Raw genomic sequence first — 17,858 nt, 5'->3', positions numbered from 1 at the left:
CCCCCCCCACACACACACACTTGTTAACCAAATGTTTCTATAGTCCAATAGCATTAAATGAGGCCTTTGCCGTTTGAGTGTTTGGGTCATTAATAATGTTCTAGATACCATAAATGATTAGATCACAGAACTGACCATGGAACCTAGCCTTGGCCCTGGGTGTTATTCAAGCCCCAGCACAAGACAAATGTTGCAGAAGTTAGAAACAGCACTCACATTACTATCAAGTTCAGCATTTATGGAAATGGAAGTCTGCCCTAAAAGTTCAACACAACCACATTTCATTTTGAAAGACTTACATGGGGGGACTAGTCAGAAGAAAACTGAAAAGGAGAACGCCAAGCCCCTTCTGGAGGCTTATAAATTAAATATACTACAATGGATACACAAAACCTAAATGAATTCTGTGGGACAGTGTTTGACTACTCTCTGGAAAAATAGGATTTCGTTTCTTGTTGCCTCAAAGCTGATGACAAATTAAAAATCAGGTTTAGATATGTATACTCAAGGGTTCTTACAGAACTGTAATGTGAAAGTGTTAGCTATACACACACATACACACTGCTGCATTTAATTTAAAACTTTAATGCGGTCTTAGAATGTACTGATGAAGTGGCTTGGCATTCTAACATGCATAACATTTAAAAACCTACAATCCTGATTACTGATCTCCACATTAGTAGGACAAAACACACCAAGCAATGGCTCCATCACTGCCTACCTACATTTTATCTCTGAGAAGCTAGCAGATTTCATAATCATGTGCCTAATTCCTCCTGGCTTATTTTCTGCAGCACAGGTCAATTCTTTCTCTGTGGTACTTGCAAGTTGCTTCTTCAGAAAACTTACATTGAATTTTTCCCCGCAGGAGACAAATTTTGACAAGTGATATTTTTAAAACTAGAAAAATGGTGCCCATTTTTAGAAGGGCAATCCGTGTTTCTTCCAATACCACAGAGACACTTCCAAGGCCTGTGGTTCCCATTATTAGTGATTAAAAGCTGGCATAGTTATGCTCAGTCGAAGTTGGTATCATGTTAGCAGAGTGATTTGGAGCCTTTTCTTAATAGTTCAAGAACACTAGGTAATACTCTTAATTAATTTGTATTAAAAGATGGGAGTCTATGCAACGACTCAATAATAGGTTTTTTTAAAACAGCATCCATTTTGTTTCAAAGTTAACTAATTTGGATTTAAAAGGCACAAATAATTAAGAATGCATATTCAAATTACGTAAGAACTTAAAGCAAGGAACAGGCTGTCAGATATTCTAAAAAACAATGTAATGTTCACATTTCTTCACAACAGTCCAAACGCTGACCAGCTCCTCTGGTGTAATCTTTACATAACTTGTCCAGATATGTCTCTGCAGGTTAGCTGAAGAAAGCTGCACTGTGTGACCTACTTTTGTATCTGATGACTGGATTATTGGGTGTGTGGATCATAGTTGCATAATTTATGGTAGGAAAATATCCATCCACCAAATCAAATTCATATAAATGCAGAAGAGTTGACCAAATTGTCTTAATTTGAACATAAGCAAAATTTTCTCCAATACAACGGTGACGACCTAAAAGAAAGTCAGAAGCCGTAAAATTTAGTTTCCTTAATCAAACAGTTTGTATTTACAAATGTATATAGCCAGATATTGGACTGCTTGTTTACTCATGGCTTAGTTGGACACAGTTTTCCCAAGAATCCTGGCCAGTTCCACTGCCATCATATCATACTCAACATTTAATTGAAAGTTAACCTGTGTTTTTAGGGATTAAACTCTAGACCCAGATTTTCATTTTTCCAAGTGTAAGAAAAACACAACATTTAAAAGATAATTACAGATAGCAATACTATGTACAACAGTAATTTTTTATCCATAACGTAATCAATTACTATAACAAACTTACCAGCACCAAATGGTATGTATGCAAACTTCTCTCCAGCTGCAACAGGGTTATCTTGGAGATAACGGCTTGGTTTGAAGCTTACATTTTCTACCCAACAATCTTTAAGTCTATGATTGACCGTGGGAGACACGCAAACTTGATGCCCAGGTGGAATTGTATACCCAGCAACAGTCTAGAAGTGATTAAAAAACAAAACTTCCTTCTAAAAGCTGTTTATATACTGTTCTGCTTGTAATTACTGACAGGACTGCTAATAACCTAGAGCTCAAAAAATAAAGATTGCTGTACTGAAGATCCAATTAAGAGAAAAATCTACACGCTAATTTAAAAACAAAAAGATGGAGGGCTTTATTTCATGTTGTAGCTAGCCTAGAACTAACAGTGCAATCCTAAGAAGAGTTGCTCCAGTCTAAGCTCATTTAAATCAATGGGCTTAGGCTGGAGTAACTCTCCTTAGGATTGCATAGTAAGTGTTGATAATTTATATCTCCAGGGCTTTTTTTTCTGGGAAAAGAGGTGGTGGAACTCAGCGGTGGAACTCGGGACCGCACAATGACATCACTTTGGGTCAGCTGGAACAAGGGGGGAGTTTTTTAAAGTTTAAATCGCCCTCTGCAAAAATGGTCATATGGCCGGTGGCCCCGCCCCCTGATCTCCAGACAGAGGGGAGTTTAGATTGCCCTCTGCGCTGGTGGCGTGGAGGGCAATCTAAACTCCCCTCTGTCTGGAGATCAGGGGGTGGGGCCACCGGCCATATGACCATTTTCAAGAGGTGGCGGAACTCTGTTCTGCTGCGTTTCAGCTGAAAAAAAGCCCTGTATATCTCCATATAGTTGGAGGAAACTCCATATATCACAGGAAAAAACAGCAATATCACATTTTTATCACCCTTTCTGTAAGCAATTCCATCAACCAACCCAAAGGAAATGTCTTTCCCTTGGCCATGCACCAACACACCCCAGAAAGTTAACAAGGCACACAGAAGTATCACAAAGAAAACAAGCATCCCCGGTAGGCTGGGAATCTGCATTGAGCCATGAAGAAAGGCAGAATATAAATGACATAATAAAATAAAAGCCTATTCTGGCTCCATTCAGAGTCCAGACCCCATGTAAGCCACAGTTTTATTACAGCCTAGTAGTTAGTGTAATGTGTAAATGCAGGCTGTTTAATAAAATGGTTTGCCGGTTAGTCTATAACTATGACCCTCCCTCATCCTTAAACCATAGAAATGGCATCAGAGGTGTTTTCAAAATTCCAAAAAAAAACCCTTAAGTAATTTATTAACATTAGAGGGGAAAGGTCAGATGAAGTCAGGGATTGAAAATTTCTGAGGTCAAATTCAGAACATGCATGGACTGCTCAGTTATTCCAAATTTGATAAACCACTGACTACAAACAAAATGTTCTTACTTGTGGAGTTTTAGCCATCCTCATCATAGTCATTATAGGAGGCCTAAGTCTCAATGTTTCTTTCAAACAACTGTCCAGAAAACTCATTTCCTTGAGCTAGAATAAGTAAAATACACCTTGTTATTTTCCAAAGTATTAAACATTTTCCACCTATTAAAAATACTCAAGTACAGTCGTGCAGCATAGATCTAATTCTCTACTGTGAACTCCAGCACTCAGCTAGCCCTAATTTGTGTCCCAAACAAAAACAAACACCAAATGGGTCTCCTGTTTGAAGTGGCCTTTGATTATACTATGAGATATTTAGTTAATGATGCAGAGAGAGGAAAACACAATATATGCTATAGGCAATGAAATACATGAATTCTCTCTAAAACAGGTGATTGCCAAAACACATCCATGAGAAGAAGAAACATACAATATAATTGTGTACCAGAGTTTTGCCTGCATCCATCCCTGTAAGATGTCATACTGAAGTTAACATTAATTGCACAATGGAACATGAACAACATTTTGGCTAAAACACTGTTATATGAGGAGGGGAAGAAACAGAACATCTGAGTGAGCTGAATAAGACCTCACCTGAAATCTGCCCCAGTCATTTTTCAGGTACTTGAAAACAAGGCTTGGTCAGATACCTGAACCCCAAGGCTTTTATACCATGATTTGTATCCATGTGCAAGCTACGCCGATGGAACCAACACCAATGTAAGACAACCTTGTCTTACTGCCTACTTCAACAGTATACTGAGCGCCTTTTGAGTTGTATTTATTTAAATTGTACTTTTCTGCATACTTTGATTTGTAAGTCACACCAAGTTCCCAGGGTGGCAGAACAGCAGGTTAATATAAATGTTACTTGAAAGTAAATTATATTGTGTCTAACAGGAGTCACTGCAAAGCAAATATTCGTAAGATCAAGCTACTTGTATTTAGTACAGATATGTGCCCAAAAAATTAGATGTGCGGTTTCTTGCACACAGTTAGGAAACAGGTGCAACACCCCCCCCATACTTCCATGTGTTTTGCTAAGGAAAAATACTGTGAAAGGTGTATGCAGCACTTAGAATGAGTGTAAAGAACATGCTTAATTTTTCAGAGTACCTTAAGCAACTGAAGGGGCAACTTGGCCTATCTTGCTTTAATTTCTTAGCATCTATGCCTGAAGGTCTCTTATATAATTCTGATGCTTCCACATTTAGTACAGAAGTCCCTTATCTCCAAATAATTCTGCCTACATGTTTAAAGACTCTACAGTCTTATCAGCCTTACAGATAAGCACAGGAATTAAAAACCCCTACAAACCTGATCATAATGTAATGGAGGAAAATCCTCTCCACGCACTGCTTTTTGTTCCCTGTAACACTGTTCCTGGAGTGATTTTTCTCTAGCCAAAAAGAAGCCAAGCCAAGCACTAGTGGTTGAAGATGTGTGCTGCCCTGCTAAAAGCAGCCCAATAAGCAGCCCAGCAATTTCATCATCTGTCAGGTTACGCCCATCCCTAGATTAGAAAAAAGAAATTATAGATTACACATACACTTTGTCTCACTGTACCAGCATTGTACCAGAGCAACAAAATCTCATCAGATTTCCTGAACACTGTCATCTATTCCTCATGACCATGTTGTTTCACAGATCAATAGAAAACATGTGAAACACAACTTAAAGTTGTCAGAAGAAGCAGGAGATACATTCCATCTCTCGACAAGATTAAAACAAGCTTTGAATTCCCTAAGAATGGATGGTCATTCAAATTCAGAAGTGTATGACAAAACTGACTGTTATGAATGTAATAGACTTCAATATCCAACCTTTTGAGCAGACTTGACTTCTCACTGACCATTTTATCCTTTATTTCACAATCCCACTCATATAAACATCTGTCCTCCTGAAAAACAATGCAAGAACAGTTTCATGACCAGCACTTGTTTTGTCTTGTCATGACACTACTGGGAGTCCCACCATTCTTCCAAGGCTCCTTATCCAGGGATCTCTGCTGGTTCAGCAGTGGCAGGAAGTCTTCCCCCCTGCAACCCAAATAGGAGTTGAACATGCTGCTACAACAAAAAATCTGCACCAAAAGTCCATGGGAAGTGTTTCTACCACCTTGGTTACTGCCATAGCAATGCTCGAAGCAGGGGTTGTAGCGTTTGTTGCATATCTAAGGTAAGCATTATGAGCCACCAAGATTCATATTCTGATTTTTAACAAAATCTTTAATTTAGACAAAGCAAGACCATTTGCCAGGATCAAAGCTCAAGGGTTTGATCCTTAATACAGCAAACTGCTTCACTTTGCATATCAGACTCCTGCTATTTATCACAGGGCAATCACATCTATATCTTTGCTAGGCCCTGAATAATAGCCACACTTATTTCTGTAACAGCCTGAATAACCCTGACTAGCCTGGATGGGAAACCACCAAGGAAGACTGGGTTGCAGAGGAGGCAACAGCAAGTGACCTACTCTCTTGCCTTCAAAAACCTATGGGGTCATCATAAATTGGTCGTGACATGACAACACACTATTGTTGTTATTGTTTATTATTATTATTATATTTCTGTACCACTTCTGTATTCCAGCTGTAAATCTTGCTGCAGTTCCCTGATTGGCATATATTATTTTCCTTGATGACATGAACTTTAGCTTCTTTTATGTCCTATTTTCTAAAGTCCAGCCCATAGCCTTCAACTCTTTTCTATGAATCACATCCCAATAATATTACATACTTGTAAGTGACATCCAGTAGCATTTGAAGCATATCATCCTCAATCTTCAAGGACTGTCGTCGTTTCTGAATTATTTTGTAGAAGATAGCCTTTATTTTTTGGTGGGCTCTATCTCGTCTCCTGGAATTAATACACAATAACTGTAAATACTTTTTACTTTGTTTGGCAGATTTACACATGCTAGTACAACCTTAACAGGAAGAGATTTGTTTTTGTTTTTGTTTGTTTATAACCCCTCATTCTTACTGAGGCACATGTTGAAAGAGTTATTTTAAAAAATATATCAATTTAAGGTAGTACAAAAGTCAGCAACTCAGATGCAGTGGATAGACAGCTGGGCATGTGGCTAAACTTCTGCCTTAGCTATGAAGTGCCTAGGCTTAGGCACAATACTAAAGTTCAATGAGCTCACAACAGCCAAAATGTCTCTCTAAATAAGCTCCTTACAAGAAGGCTTACCTCACAAAAGTAAATAGATAATTGATAGGATAGTTGATTTTTTTACCCGCTGGGACCACAAACTAACAAAAGCCTGAAATCCAACAATATTAAAGAACAACAAAATAAAAGCATCCAGCAGGAAAGAAATAAGAGTTTAATAGCCAGAGAACTCAGAACATTAATCCACAGTTTCAAAAGCCATATGAGATAAGATTTTAACCAGACTCCTGTTTTGTTCTCTATGAACTAACAACAGGCTCTAAGATACAAAACTTGATCTGAAACACATGTTGGTACAATCCTAACAGGAAGGGATTTTTCTGATTTCTGAAGAGAGTCTATCCCATCCTATATTTGTCAGATTGGAGGATACAGACTGAACAAGAATCAAAGGCTGCAAGCCTACACACACTAGCTTGAAAGTAAAAAACAGACTCGGTGAGGCTTATTTCACAGTAGACATGCACAGGCTCATGCAACAGATTTGAAGGAGTGGGCTAATGTAGTTGGAATTCCACATTCTTTTGCAATGTGCCAAAAGATAACTAACTTGCAAATTCAAAACTGACCTCCTAACACTGTCTTTGCAATACAAAAGCTCCAAAAGCCTATAAACGTCTGAACCTCACATTTGAACTCCACAATACTTCTCATTCCCATGCCTGCGTTGCCCCTTCTCCAAAGCCAGGGGCAGCAGTTGTATCAGAAGCAGCAGAGCTGCGGTGCCACTGGACTGGAGGACTCTGACGTAGCTCTTCCATCAGGAGCTGGAGGACTCCAACATTGCTCTTGCAGCATCCATTGCAATGTAAGATGCACCACAAAGATTTTAGCAGAAAGAACCTTCAGTAGGAATGTTAGAAAATGCTGCCTCTGGCATATGAAAATTAAACAGATGCTAGGGAAACAAATCAAAATCTAAGCTGAATAATGTTTTAATAAGACTTAGTGTTGCTAACAGCATATTTTACAGTGGTGTGAAAAAAACAATATGATCTGAACTGGAACACTAGTGAACTGAAACATTCAAGGCTACAATGATGTCATTCCAGAGGGGTAGGGTCTATTGTAGCAAAATGAAAAGGAGTCCAGTGGCACCTTATTCCAGCAAGAGCTTTCATGAGTGAGGGTTCACTTCCTCAAATGCTATGAAGAGGAAATCATATTCTACATTTTCATTTTACAACAATGTGATAATAGGTAAACATATTAAACACCTCTTTAGCATGGTTAAAATATTAAAACCAGGACTGCATGTCTCCTCCCCACTGTCTCCCTTGCATGTGAATTCTAACCCCCCATACATCTTTACTTCTGTCACAGATATCAAGCAGGGTCCCTCAAGAAATGGAATCCACTTAAACCATAAGTTCCTATATTTTACTTGAACGTCTCACTTAAGAACTGTGGGGGGAAAGGCAGGCAGCCCTGGTCAATGTTAACTGCCTAGAAGGAGCATGTGTGCAAGAGTAGCAAGGGAACAGTACATAATCCTGCAGCCTATTCACAATTGTTACGTTATTCGATAGGCTCAGACCAGGGCCGGATCTACAGTTGCCAGCGCCCAGGGCAACCGTAGTCAGGCTCTACGCATGCACGCGCATGCTCCTGATGCTGCGTGATGACGTCATTCCCGTGACGTCATCACGCTGGGGCGCCCCCCCGCCCCCGCAGCAAGCCGGCTGTCCTGGAGTGCCGTGGAGCTGGCAGCAGCGCGAGTGGCTTGGAGGCTGCCTGCACCATTCACCTGCCCCGCAGGACAAGGGGCGGCCAGCTTGCCGTGCGCCCGTCCTGGGGAAAGGCAAACGGCACGGGCAGCCTCCGAGCCACCCACGCTGCCTTTTGCCATTCCCAGGACAAGGGGTGGCCAGCTTGCTGTGCGCACCTTGTCCTGGGGAAAAGCAAACGGTGCGGGCGGCCTCCCAGCCACCCACGCTGCCTTTTGCCTTTCCCCAGGACAAGGGGCGCGCGGCAAGCTGGCCGCCTCTTGTCCTGGGAAAGGCAAAAGGCAGCACGGGTGGCTGGGAGGCCGCCCACACCGTTCGCCTTTCCTGAAGCGCGCTCCCGGGGCTGGCAGCGCGCTCCTGGGGCTGGCAACTGCGCCTGGCGCTCCCTCTTTGGCGGCGCCAGGGGCAGACTACCCCCCCTGCCCCATCGATCCGACCCTGGCTCAGACTGAAATAATTGCATAGAATTGCATTGTGCAAGCCTTTGAAGACTTATGTTTATCCGGAAGGCGTGTTTGCAAGAGAAATCTAAAATACATTAATTTGATTAACAAACTGACTATTGGTTGATTGAGTTGTTTAGTACCTGAAGCTTGGCAAAGGCAGCCAGTGTGGCAAAAGCCAAGCAGCATGAGTAAATCCCCCATCCAGATCAGCATACAACTGTGCTACCTTCTCATTAAGAATACTTCTTATCTCTTTCCCATGCAGACAGTGACTTGCTGTCAAAATTATTAGTTCTGAAAGAGCTTCAAACAAGTCTACAGAAAGGAAAAGAAGACATATAAATTAAACGGGAAGTGTTCAGCTTTACATGCAATTTCACAATCTCCAAAATTAATCCAAGAATGCATAAAGAATATCTAAATTTTAGCAAAGTTTTCTTAATTCTCGAGTTTCTTTCCTATGACATTAGCAATATGCATGTCCTAGAGATAAAAGGTTTACAAGTCCCAAGAAATGTAAAACCTATTGAGAAGAGATTGTCCTAGCAACTTGAAAAAGGTAGTTGTGATGCCTTTCTTGAAAAAACCCTTTCTGAACCCTAGCAATTTCCAAGGATCTGCTGGTGGCAAATCTACCTTTTAGCAAGGTGTTCAATGGGGAGGACAGCATAGCTCTTGAATGATACTGGTTTCCTGGAGCCATTTCAGTCTGGCTTCTGACTAATTACATGAGGAGCAGCTCATGAAGGGAGTTGCAATGTTAGCCGGGAAGCTGAGTTTTAAAAGAGATCGACTTTGTTAATTTCCCCTCTCTACAGAGCCAGGGCAATTGCTGCTCAGAGGTTTGTTAATTTCCTCTTTGCCTCCCAAAGGCTCTGTTAGTTTCACTTCCCCTTTTAAGAGGCAAAGAAATCTCCCTGGCTCTGTAGAGGGGGGGAATTGACAAAGCCTTCCAAACTCTTAAAACTCAGCTTCCCGGTTAACACTGCGACTCCCTTCAAGTGCTCCTCCTCGTGTAATTCATCTCTTGTAGCTTAGCTTTTTGACTACTTGACCTATATTGGGACAAATGACAGGCATAGTGCATCCTTGTGAACTTTCCTGGATCTTCAACAGCATTGACCATGACATCATTCTGAAACATCTGTCTAAACTGGAAGTTGGGATACTGTATCCTGACTCTTATTTAATGGACAGATTCTAAAAGATGGTGTGGGGGGTGGGCGATGCTGTTTGGTTCTACGGCAATTCTGCTACATGAGATTCCATCTTGTTCCCCTATGCTATTCTACATGAAGCCAACTAGAAAGATCTCAACTTCATTCCCTGTTTCATTCAAATGTTCCATTCCTCTATATGTCCTCAACTTACACTTACAATCAGTAATGGGCTAAATGACAACCTATAAACTGAAGTTTTACTCTGACACTGCTTGCGGGGAGAGTGGAAATAAATTGAATAAAATGATTCAGTCCAGACAGGAAATACTGTTAATAGGCTATGAAAGAATGGAAGTAGTACCAAAGCTGTGCTGCAGGGCAGAGTGCAGGTTAGCAGCATGGGGGAACTTAACAAATACTGCAATTGTGTGTAATGTAAGTGGCAATAATAATTTCTTTTAGCATGTCAGTTGCACCGCTTCTTAGAGAGAAATGACACCAGTCATCCATATTCTAGAAACATTCAGGCTGGATTTCAACAAAGCATTATCCATTGGACTGTCTTTGAATGATGTTTAGAAACTGCAACTAGCATAGAAAGCAGTGGCCAGATTTTTAAGTGGTACTGAGTACAATGAACATATGACCACAGTATTAAAAGATCTTCATTGGCTTTCAGTATATTTCCAAGCTCAGTTCAAAGTGCTAGAGCTTGAATCTTTAAAGGCCTAAATGTCATGATGTCTAAAGGACCACTGTTCCCCATGCCAGCATGTTTGTCAGTTAAGATATTTATCTGAAATGAATCCTGCAAATCCCTTTTGCACCTAGCCACTAATTAAAAGTGTTTCAATTAGGTCCCAAATTTACCAGATGTTAAGTGATTGTTGGGGAAGAGGCTCCATAAAATGTTGGCCCGGATTTTATTTGCCCACAGAAGGATGGTTTGGTACACTATATGCTCTATGCAAGCTATCACTGCCTTCCTGCAACCCTGTTTCATTGATTTTTGCCCCAAATGGTCCCGAAACCATTAATAAAGGTTTAACCTTTTATACAAAAAAAAATATTGGGACTTCTCATAATTGGAGGGGGGGGGGTTGCAAGAAATTAATTATATTAATCCTCCAAGCTCCAAATGCTGTCTATATGTATAACATTTTTACCTTGCATGTGTCAAGATTTATACATTTAGAGATTTTAAGGGCACACGGGGAAGAAAAGAACATTGTTATCATTAGTCTGTTCACTTACCCACCTTTATCTCCTACACCCTTTGGGGGACATAACTCATCAACAATTTCACATACTATGCTATAAATATAGTAAACAATATACTAAATATAGAAGAATAACTGTGTATAACTGATTATCACCAGGAAGCAATGAAGAATATACTAGCCCAGTTTGTGCTCCTTAGAGTTTCTTAGCAACTCACCACTGATTTCTAGAATTTCAGAGTAAGTAAAAGGGTAAAATGTGTCATCAAGTCACAACTGGCTCATGGCAACCCATGAAGTTTCCCTCATGGCTTTCAAGGCAAGAGAGGAACAGGAATGGTTCACCATTGCCTCCTTCTGCATAGCAGCCCCAGACTTCCATGGTGGTCTCCGGTCCAAGTACCGACCCTACTTAGCTTCTTAGCTATTAGGGCTGCTGAATCTCAGAGTACAACTGCTTATTTGTCTGTTGCAAGTAATTACATAAAACAGTATTATAGCACAACACTAAGCATGCCTCCTTTATTTCACTTTCTGCTTAAGCACATCTTTTCAAATTACATACTTACTTCTTTCTCCACTTTCTCCCCAAGTTTTAAAGTATTCCTTAGTTTCTTTTTCTATTATTGGCACATGGTTTTTAAACTGTGCTATATTCAAGCCACTTTTCAGCATTTTCTTTTGTTCCAAAAATACCTTCAAGAATAAACAAAGAAGTTACACAAGATGAACTACTCTGCGTACACCCTTGATCTAATTAAGACGAACTCTGAGTCATCTTAATCTGATATCAAAATTTGGCATAAACAACTCTCCCATGGGAATCAAGTGGATGAAAACTACTCATCAGCTGGGTCATGCCCCCATGTTACAAGCTTCTAATACTTAGAATAACTTTAATCACACAAATTATTCAAGTGTTATAGGTTGAAAGTAAAACCCTTTCTCCAGAAAAGCATGTCTAAAATGACAGAAGAGATTTTTTTTCTCATGAAGCATAAGAACTACTACGGAATCTACTTTTTAGCACTGCATACATTCTTAAACAATGACTTGCAGATTAGCACAGGCAGCTACACTCCTTTTCTGGTGGTTCTTTTGTTTCAATTCATTATTGTAGGAAAGTGTGAAGCTGACTAGGGGTGTGCACCCAAAAAAAAAAAAATATCTGGAGCTGGGATTCAGGGATTCCAAAAAAATCTGGGACCACCAAAATCTGGGTAAGATTTTCTGATCTGGTTCAAACAGATCAGAGAAATCCAGATTAATTAGACCATTATTCCCTATGGGGAAAACTATCCAGGGACAATCCAGGGGGCTGGAAGAGTTATTTTTCAAGCAAACTTTTCAGAGAACCTACTCCTGACAGTCCTCTAAAGACACCGCCCCCCCCCCAAGTTTCAAAAAGATTGGACCCCAAGGTCCAGTTCCATGGGCCCCTGAACAAGGTGCTCCCAGACACTCCATTGTTTGTCATGGGGAAAAAGTCAAAGCTGAAGCCCAATACGGAATCACACTGGGGCAAGGCTGCCATGGCCAAGCTCATTCCAGAGAAACTCCAACAGAAACAAACTGAATCGAGGGAATGGACTGAATTCCTGCCAGAACCAAAGTGAATCAAGGGATCCAACATCAAACTGGAGAATCATGTCAAAATAGAAAATTCTACCTAAATTACACTGAAGCAAGAGGAACCAAAGTGAATCAAGGGTACCATAATCAACAGAGAATCCTGTCAAAACAGAGAATTCCACCCAATCAAACAGGGGACACTGTTGCAGCTTAGCCCACACTCAGAGAAGCCAGGCAGACAAGGAGACTTCCTGCATGGATTGGCCCCTCCCCCCTCTTTCCTGCCCCTCCCCTCTTTCCAAAAAAGGTGGGAAATGCTGTTTCATTTACAGGAAACAGCAAGGGAAACAGCCAAGACACATTTCTCAAATTTATCCAGACTTATTCAGAGATCTAAATCTGGGTACCTGGATCAGATCTGGGATTCTCTATTGTATTGGGCAGGGGGTTGGACTAGAAGGTTTATATGGCCCCTTCCAACTCTGCGATTCTGCGATCCAGAAAGCCAGATTTTGCTGGATCATCAAAAATTTATCCTTCCCCCCCCAATCCTGGACCTGGATTGCATACTCTTACAGCTGACCACTGAGCTCCACTGAGGCTAACAAGAAAGCCAGACTTGTAGGAGTCCCATGGAGTCTTTCAGAAAAACATTGTAAACATGACAACAGAAAACCTTTATAGAATAGCTTCAAATGTATTATTTGAACTGTGAATTAATACATTCACACTCACTCATAACATCAACAATCACCTGTAAGGTCATACTGCATGTTGCTCTGGCTTCAATTATTAAGTTGGCTAATTTTATCAGCTGATATGTTGCCTATTAAAATAATAATGTTCTGTTATTCTGCTATTATAAAATCTGTTTCATGTTACTGGTATAATAATAATAATAACAACAATCGATTTATATACCATCCTTCAGGACAACTTAACACTCACTCAGAGTGGTTTACAAAGTATGTTATTATCCTCACAACAATCACCCTGTGAGGTGGGCAGGGCTGAAAGAGCTCCGTGGAGTTGCGACTGACCAAAGGTCAACTAGCTGGTTTCAAGTGGAGGAGTGGGGAATCAAACCCAGTTCCCAGCACTACACCACTACACCAAACCGGCTCCATTATTTCATGTTGTTATTAGAGACCACAGAAAAAAATTATTCAACTATAAACATACTGGGTGTGGTACATCATATGCAACTCCTTTTCCAAAGACAGGTGTGGTTAGCCGTGAATACACATCCTCTGCATTCAAGTCTTCATTTTTACTGTTGAACAGAAGAGCAGCAGCATCACTACCCAGCAGATAAGTAAATTTCTTCCCCACCATCGTGAAGCTAAATACAGGCCCATACTGTAAAGAAATTAAGAAATTGGGAAATGGAAGAAAGAGAGGAAAAAGCGTAACTGTAAACAATGTCTTTTTTATCTTGCAGCAAAACTTACACTATGGGAGTTGTAACTGCATCCGATAGCCTAACTATGTACATACAAGAAAACAACCACGACATCATTAATCTAGTAGGCTTGTTTAAATAACAAGAGCAACTGGCTTGAGGAAACAGGTTTATTGCTAATAGCCAGAAATGAACCCTGCACCAAGACCCAAGGGCATGGCCTGAAGCATATAAAGCAGTAACTTTAATAGGACTAGATGTGGCAACGCCTGAATGGGATTAAGGTTGCCATCCTCCAGGTGGAGCCTGATGATCTCCTGGAATTACTACTGATCTCCAGACTACAGAAATCAGTTCTCCTGGAGCAAATGGCTGTTTGGGAGGGTGGACTCTATGGCATTATATCCTGGTGAGATCCATCCCTGCTTAAACCCCACCCTTTCCAGGAACTACCTCCCAAATGTTGCCTGGAGTTGGCAACTCTAAATGGAACCCTATGCACTTGGAAAACTAAGGCATTTATAACTTTTAGTTAAGTAATTTATAAAGGATGAATTATATATGTTGTTAAAGCAGTAAAATTAGATTAGGTTTGACAGGACAGCAAGTTTTGCATATATTTCAATTTCCCCCCAATTTTTATTTTTTTCCCCACAAAACAGAGAAAAAGTACCCCCCACGCACACACATGGCTTCATAATTTTCAGAAATTTTACATCTTTACTCATGACTCCTCTCAAGTGGATTAACTTGAATAAAATTTAGATTTTTGGATGATGGACTTGTTTTAAGCTCTTGTTAGTAATGTCAAGACAATATTAAGCTTAAAAATTATAAATAATTTACTACAGAATATCATCAATCCCAAGACTCACCTTTTCATAAGCATTTTCTAAAAATTCAATTGGACTTTTCCCAAAAGCAATTGCATGGCCAAAAAAGGGGATGTTTGATGAAATATAAGGAGGATACTTCTGCAGAAGGAAAAAAAAATATTTTAATACTATTGCACAGACAAGCATTACACAAGGCTACATATACCTGTAGTAGGGCAGAACTGAACACAGACAGGGTGCGACACATAAATAAAAATGGGCAGAACATATTTCATTCATGACAGTATCAGCAACACAAATACAAACAAAGGTGCTTGAAGTGATAAACTTCTACAATCTGCTTAAAATGAGACTGGTACACAGCACAAATGCCTTGGTCCACAAAACACCCAGGTCCACCAAAATGCCTGCTGCCATAACTAGAATTTCAGAAGCCATCCTGTGTACCACTGAATCTGTGCTTGCATTTAAGATCAGGGGTTTAAAAATATGTCAATAAATGAACCTACAAAACCCAATGTGTTGGGAAATTGTTTAAAGGCCAGAAAAGGTTTCAGGTGGATAGCCATGTGAGTTTGTAGTAAAAGAACAAGATTTGAGTCCAGTAGCACTTTAAAGACCAATCAGATTTCCAGAGTTAAGAGCTGTCGAAAGTCAGAGCTCCCTTCATCAGATACCAAGGTTATCTAACAAAGTGAGATCTGACCCTTGAAAGCTCATACCCTGGAAAACCATACCAGAGAAGGTGATCTATGGAAAGTTTCCTTCACAATGCGACTTCTATGAGACACTAGGTCACGCTTACTTGATATCAAATATTTTGCTGTATACTCTCTCTGTACATACTACAATGTACATAGTTTGGAATTTGGCTCATTTTTTACCATGCTTGGTAAAAAGTGCAAACACTCAAAATTTCAGGAACATATCAAGTCAAGAACAATGTTTATTAGATTCATCCTGATAAATTTAAGTCTTAAAATTATCATTTTAGTTTATAAACCCAACTAACTGCAGTGAAAGATATGTATAAAGAACACTCAACTGGCATTAAATTATTACCAGATGGTTTCTTGATAGCTCTGTTCTCAAGCACCTTTAAAAGCTTAAATAAGGTGATCTACCTCGCCTGAGGGGAGGGGAGCCGCTGAGTATGAGAGAGAAAAGCAATCATTTGGACACGGAGCTTGGGACACAGGATGAGAACCCAAACTCTTGATTTCATCTTGAGGTGCAGTGTCTAGGACTGTAGATCTGCTGCCTCTTTTTCTCAATGTTTACTGTGCTTTTAAATTTGTATATAAAGCAAATAGTAAATAACACCATAAGCCTTCCATGTTCCCTCATTCAAAGGAAACCAAACTTTGTGGTTCTGTGAAATTCCTTACCACTAAGAGGTCGTTTGCCATTGCCTGCCTCTCCATATCGACCCTGGTTTAACTGGGAGTTCTCCTATCCAATTACTACCCAAGGCTGACCCTGCTTAACTTCTAAAATCTGGCTTGCCTGGGCAATTCTGATCAGGGCACTCAGGTCGTACACCCTGAAAAATCTCCAAGAATTTTGTAATACTTTTTGCATAAAAGCCTACCTTTCTTAAGCAATCCTTTTACCCGCCACACCAGAGCGCTGCACACCAGACTGCTGCCATCTCTACATATATCCCAGAGTGTGAACCTTTCAGACCACAAAGATGCACAATACATCTGAATGACCAGATGAATGCAGAAGAAATTCAACCCCCCTTGTTGAGTTCTAAGCAACTTTTCTGCCAGCCGTGTTTATGGCTAGGAGTATAAGAGTGCTGAAGCTAAGACTCCACTTTACTCCATTGGAGGTGATGGTACAGTCCTTGCTCTATGAGCATCCTCACGGCAGGCCACATATTAACACCCAGGAACTTCTCACACGAGTGTTGTAGATAAGACAAGATAATCGTCCTCAATAGCATCCTCACCCAGGGTGTGATAAGAACACCACACATCAAATATTTTGCGCCGGGGGGGCGGGGGACGTGAAGGGAAGCTCTAGGCCCTTGCCCGCGCAAACCAACACTTGGCCAGGTTGACCAACAGCGAGATCCCCCTTCCGATTCAAATCCCTTTCCTCCCCCCACACCTAAATGGTGGCTCCAGTCTCCCTACCCCAGAAACAAAACGTGTGTCGGACTTCGGTGCCTCAACCGTACACGCTCAAGGGAAGTCTCCCTGTCTTAGCCATGCATCCCCATTCCAACGATGCCCCGGAAACACGACGACGCGTGTCACTCCGAGTCCTTATCGGCTGCGAGGAACTCGCAACCTCACACCCGCAAACGAAGCGCCAGTCTGAAGGGGATGAATCGAAGCGGCGAGCCCTTCCTACCTCCTGGCCGCTGTCGGGCTGTCTCCGGTTGCGAGAGCCCACCTGAAGTAAGAACCCCAAGCCCAGGGCCAAGGCGGCCAGCAAGAGGGAGAGCGAGCTCCCCGCCGCCTTCTCCAGCAGCGAGCCGCCGACCTCCGACAAACTCGGCGTCGCCATCTTCGCGCTCCGACGAAATCCTACGAATCCCCCGCGCCGCTCCTCGCCGAAGGGGGAAGACAGTCGCTCCCCAGCTCGCGCTGGGCTGATCTCTGCTCATCTGACGCACACCGCGCCGCAACCAATCAGCGAGCTCGCCACGACGAGGTGACTCCGGCAACGGCTTTCAGGCGGGAGAAGCGACGGACCAGGTTGGCTGCCCGGGGGGCTGAGCTGGCGAGCGACTGGGAACGTGGTAAAGAGCCTCGTTGATTGGTCCAATTTCGGAGAACAAAAGCTGGTCCTCCTCGTCTGCTTCCCTCTTGCTGCCTATCTTCTGCCGCCGTCGCCGCCAGGGATTTGAGATCGGCTTGGGTTTATGGTTGCCAACCTACAGCTGATTTTCGCAAAATTCTTATAACAAGCACAGAATTGTAACAAAGCGTTTGACTTTACAACATTTCATACGAATCGTTTGAAGCGGGCAGAACGATCTGGACAACCTCTCA

General features: G+C 41.4%; 1 protein-coding gene across 1 annotated transcript; it reads right to left on the bottom strand.

Moving 5' to 3' along the window:
- Window positions 1-565: 565 nt before the first annotated feature.
- LOC129337977 (lanosterol 14-alpha demethylase) lies at window positions 566-17,449 on the bottom strand. The gene is made up of 10 exons (XM_054992009.1): window positions 17,215-17,449; window positions 14,890-14,988; window positions 13,795-13,971; window positions 11,610-11,736; window positions 8,801-8,975; window positions 6,047-6,166; window positions 4,623-4,818; window positions 3,318-3,413; window positions 1,905-2,076; window positions 566-1,570 (listed from the first exon to the last, which is right to left on the bottom strand). Exons 1-10 carry the CDS (start codon window positions 17,368-17,370, stop codon window positions 1,374-1,376), a joined length of 1,515 nt encoding a protein of 504 aa, XP_054847984.1. The 5' UTR covers window positions 17,371-17,449; the 3' UTR covers window positions 566-1,373.
- Between the last annotated feature and the right edge of the window lie 409 nt (window positions 17,450-17,858).

The sequence above is a fragment of the Eublepharis macularius genome, chromosome 11 (assembly GCF_028583425.1).
Source record: "Eublepharis macularius isolate TG4126 chromosome 11, MPM_Emac_v1.0, whole genome shotgun sequence".
NCBI lineage: Eukaryota > Metazoa > Chordata > Lepidosauria > Squamata > Eublepharidae > Eublepharis > Eublepharis macularius.
This window is presented reverse-complemented; position numbering and strand designations above follow the sequence as displayed.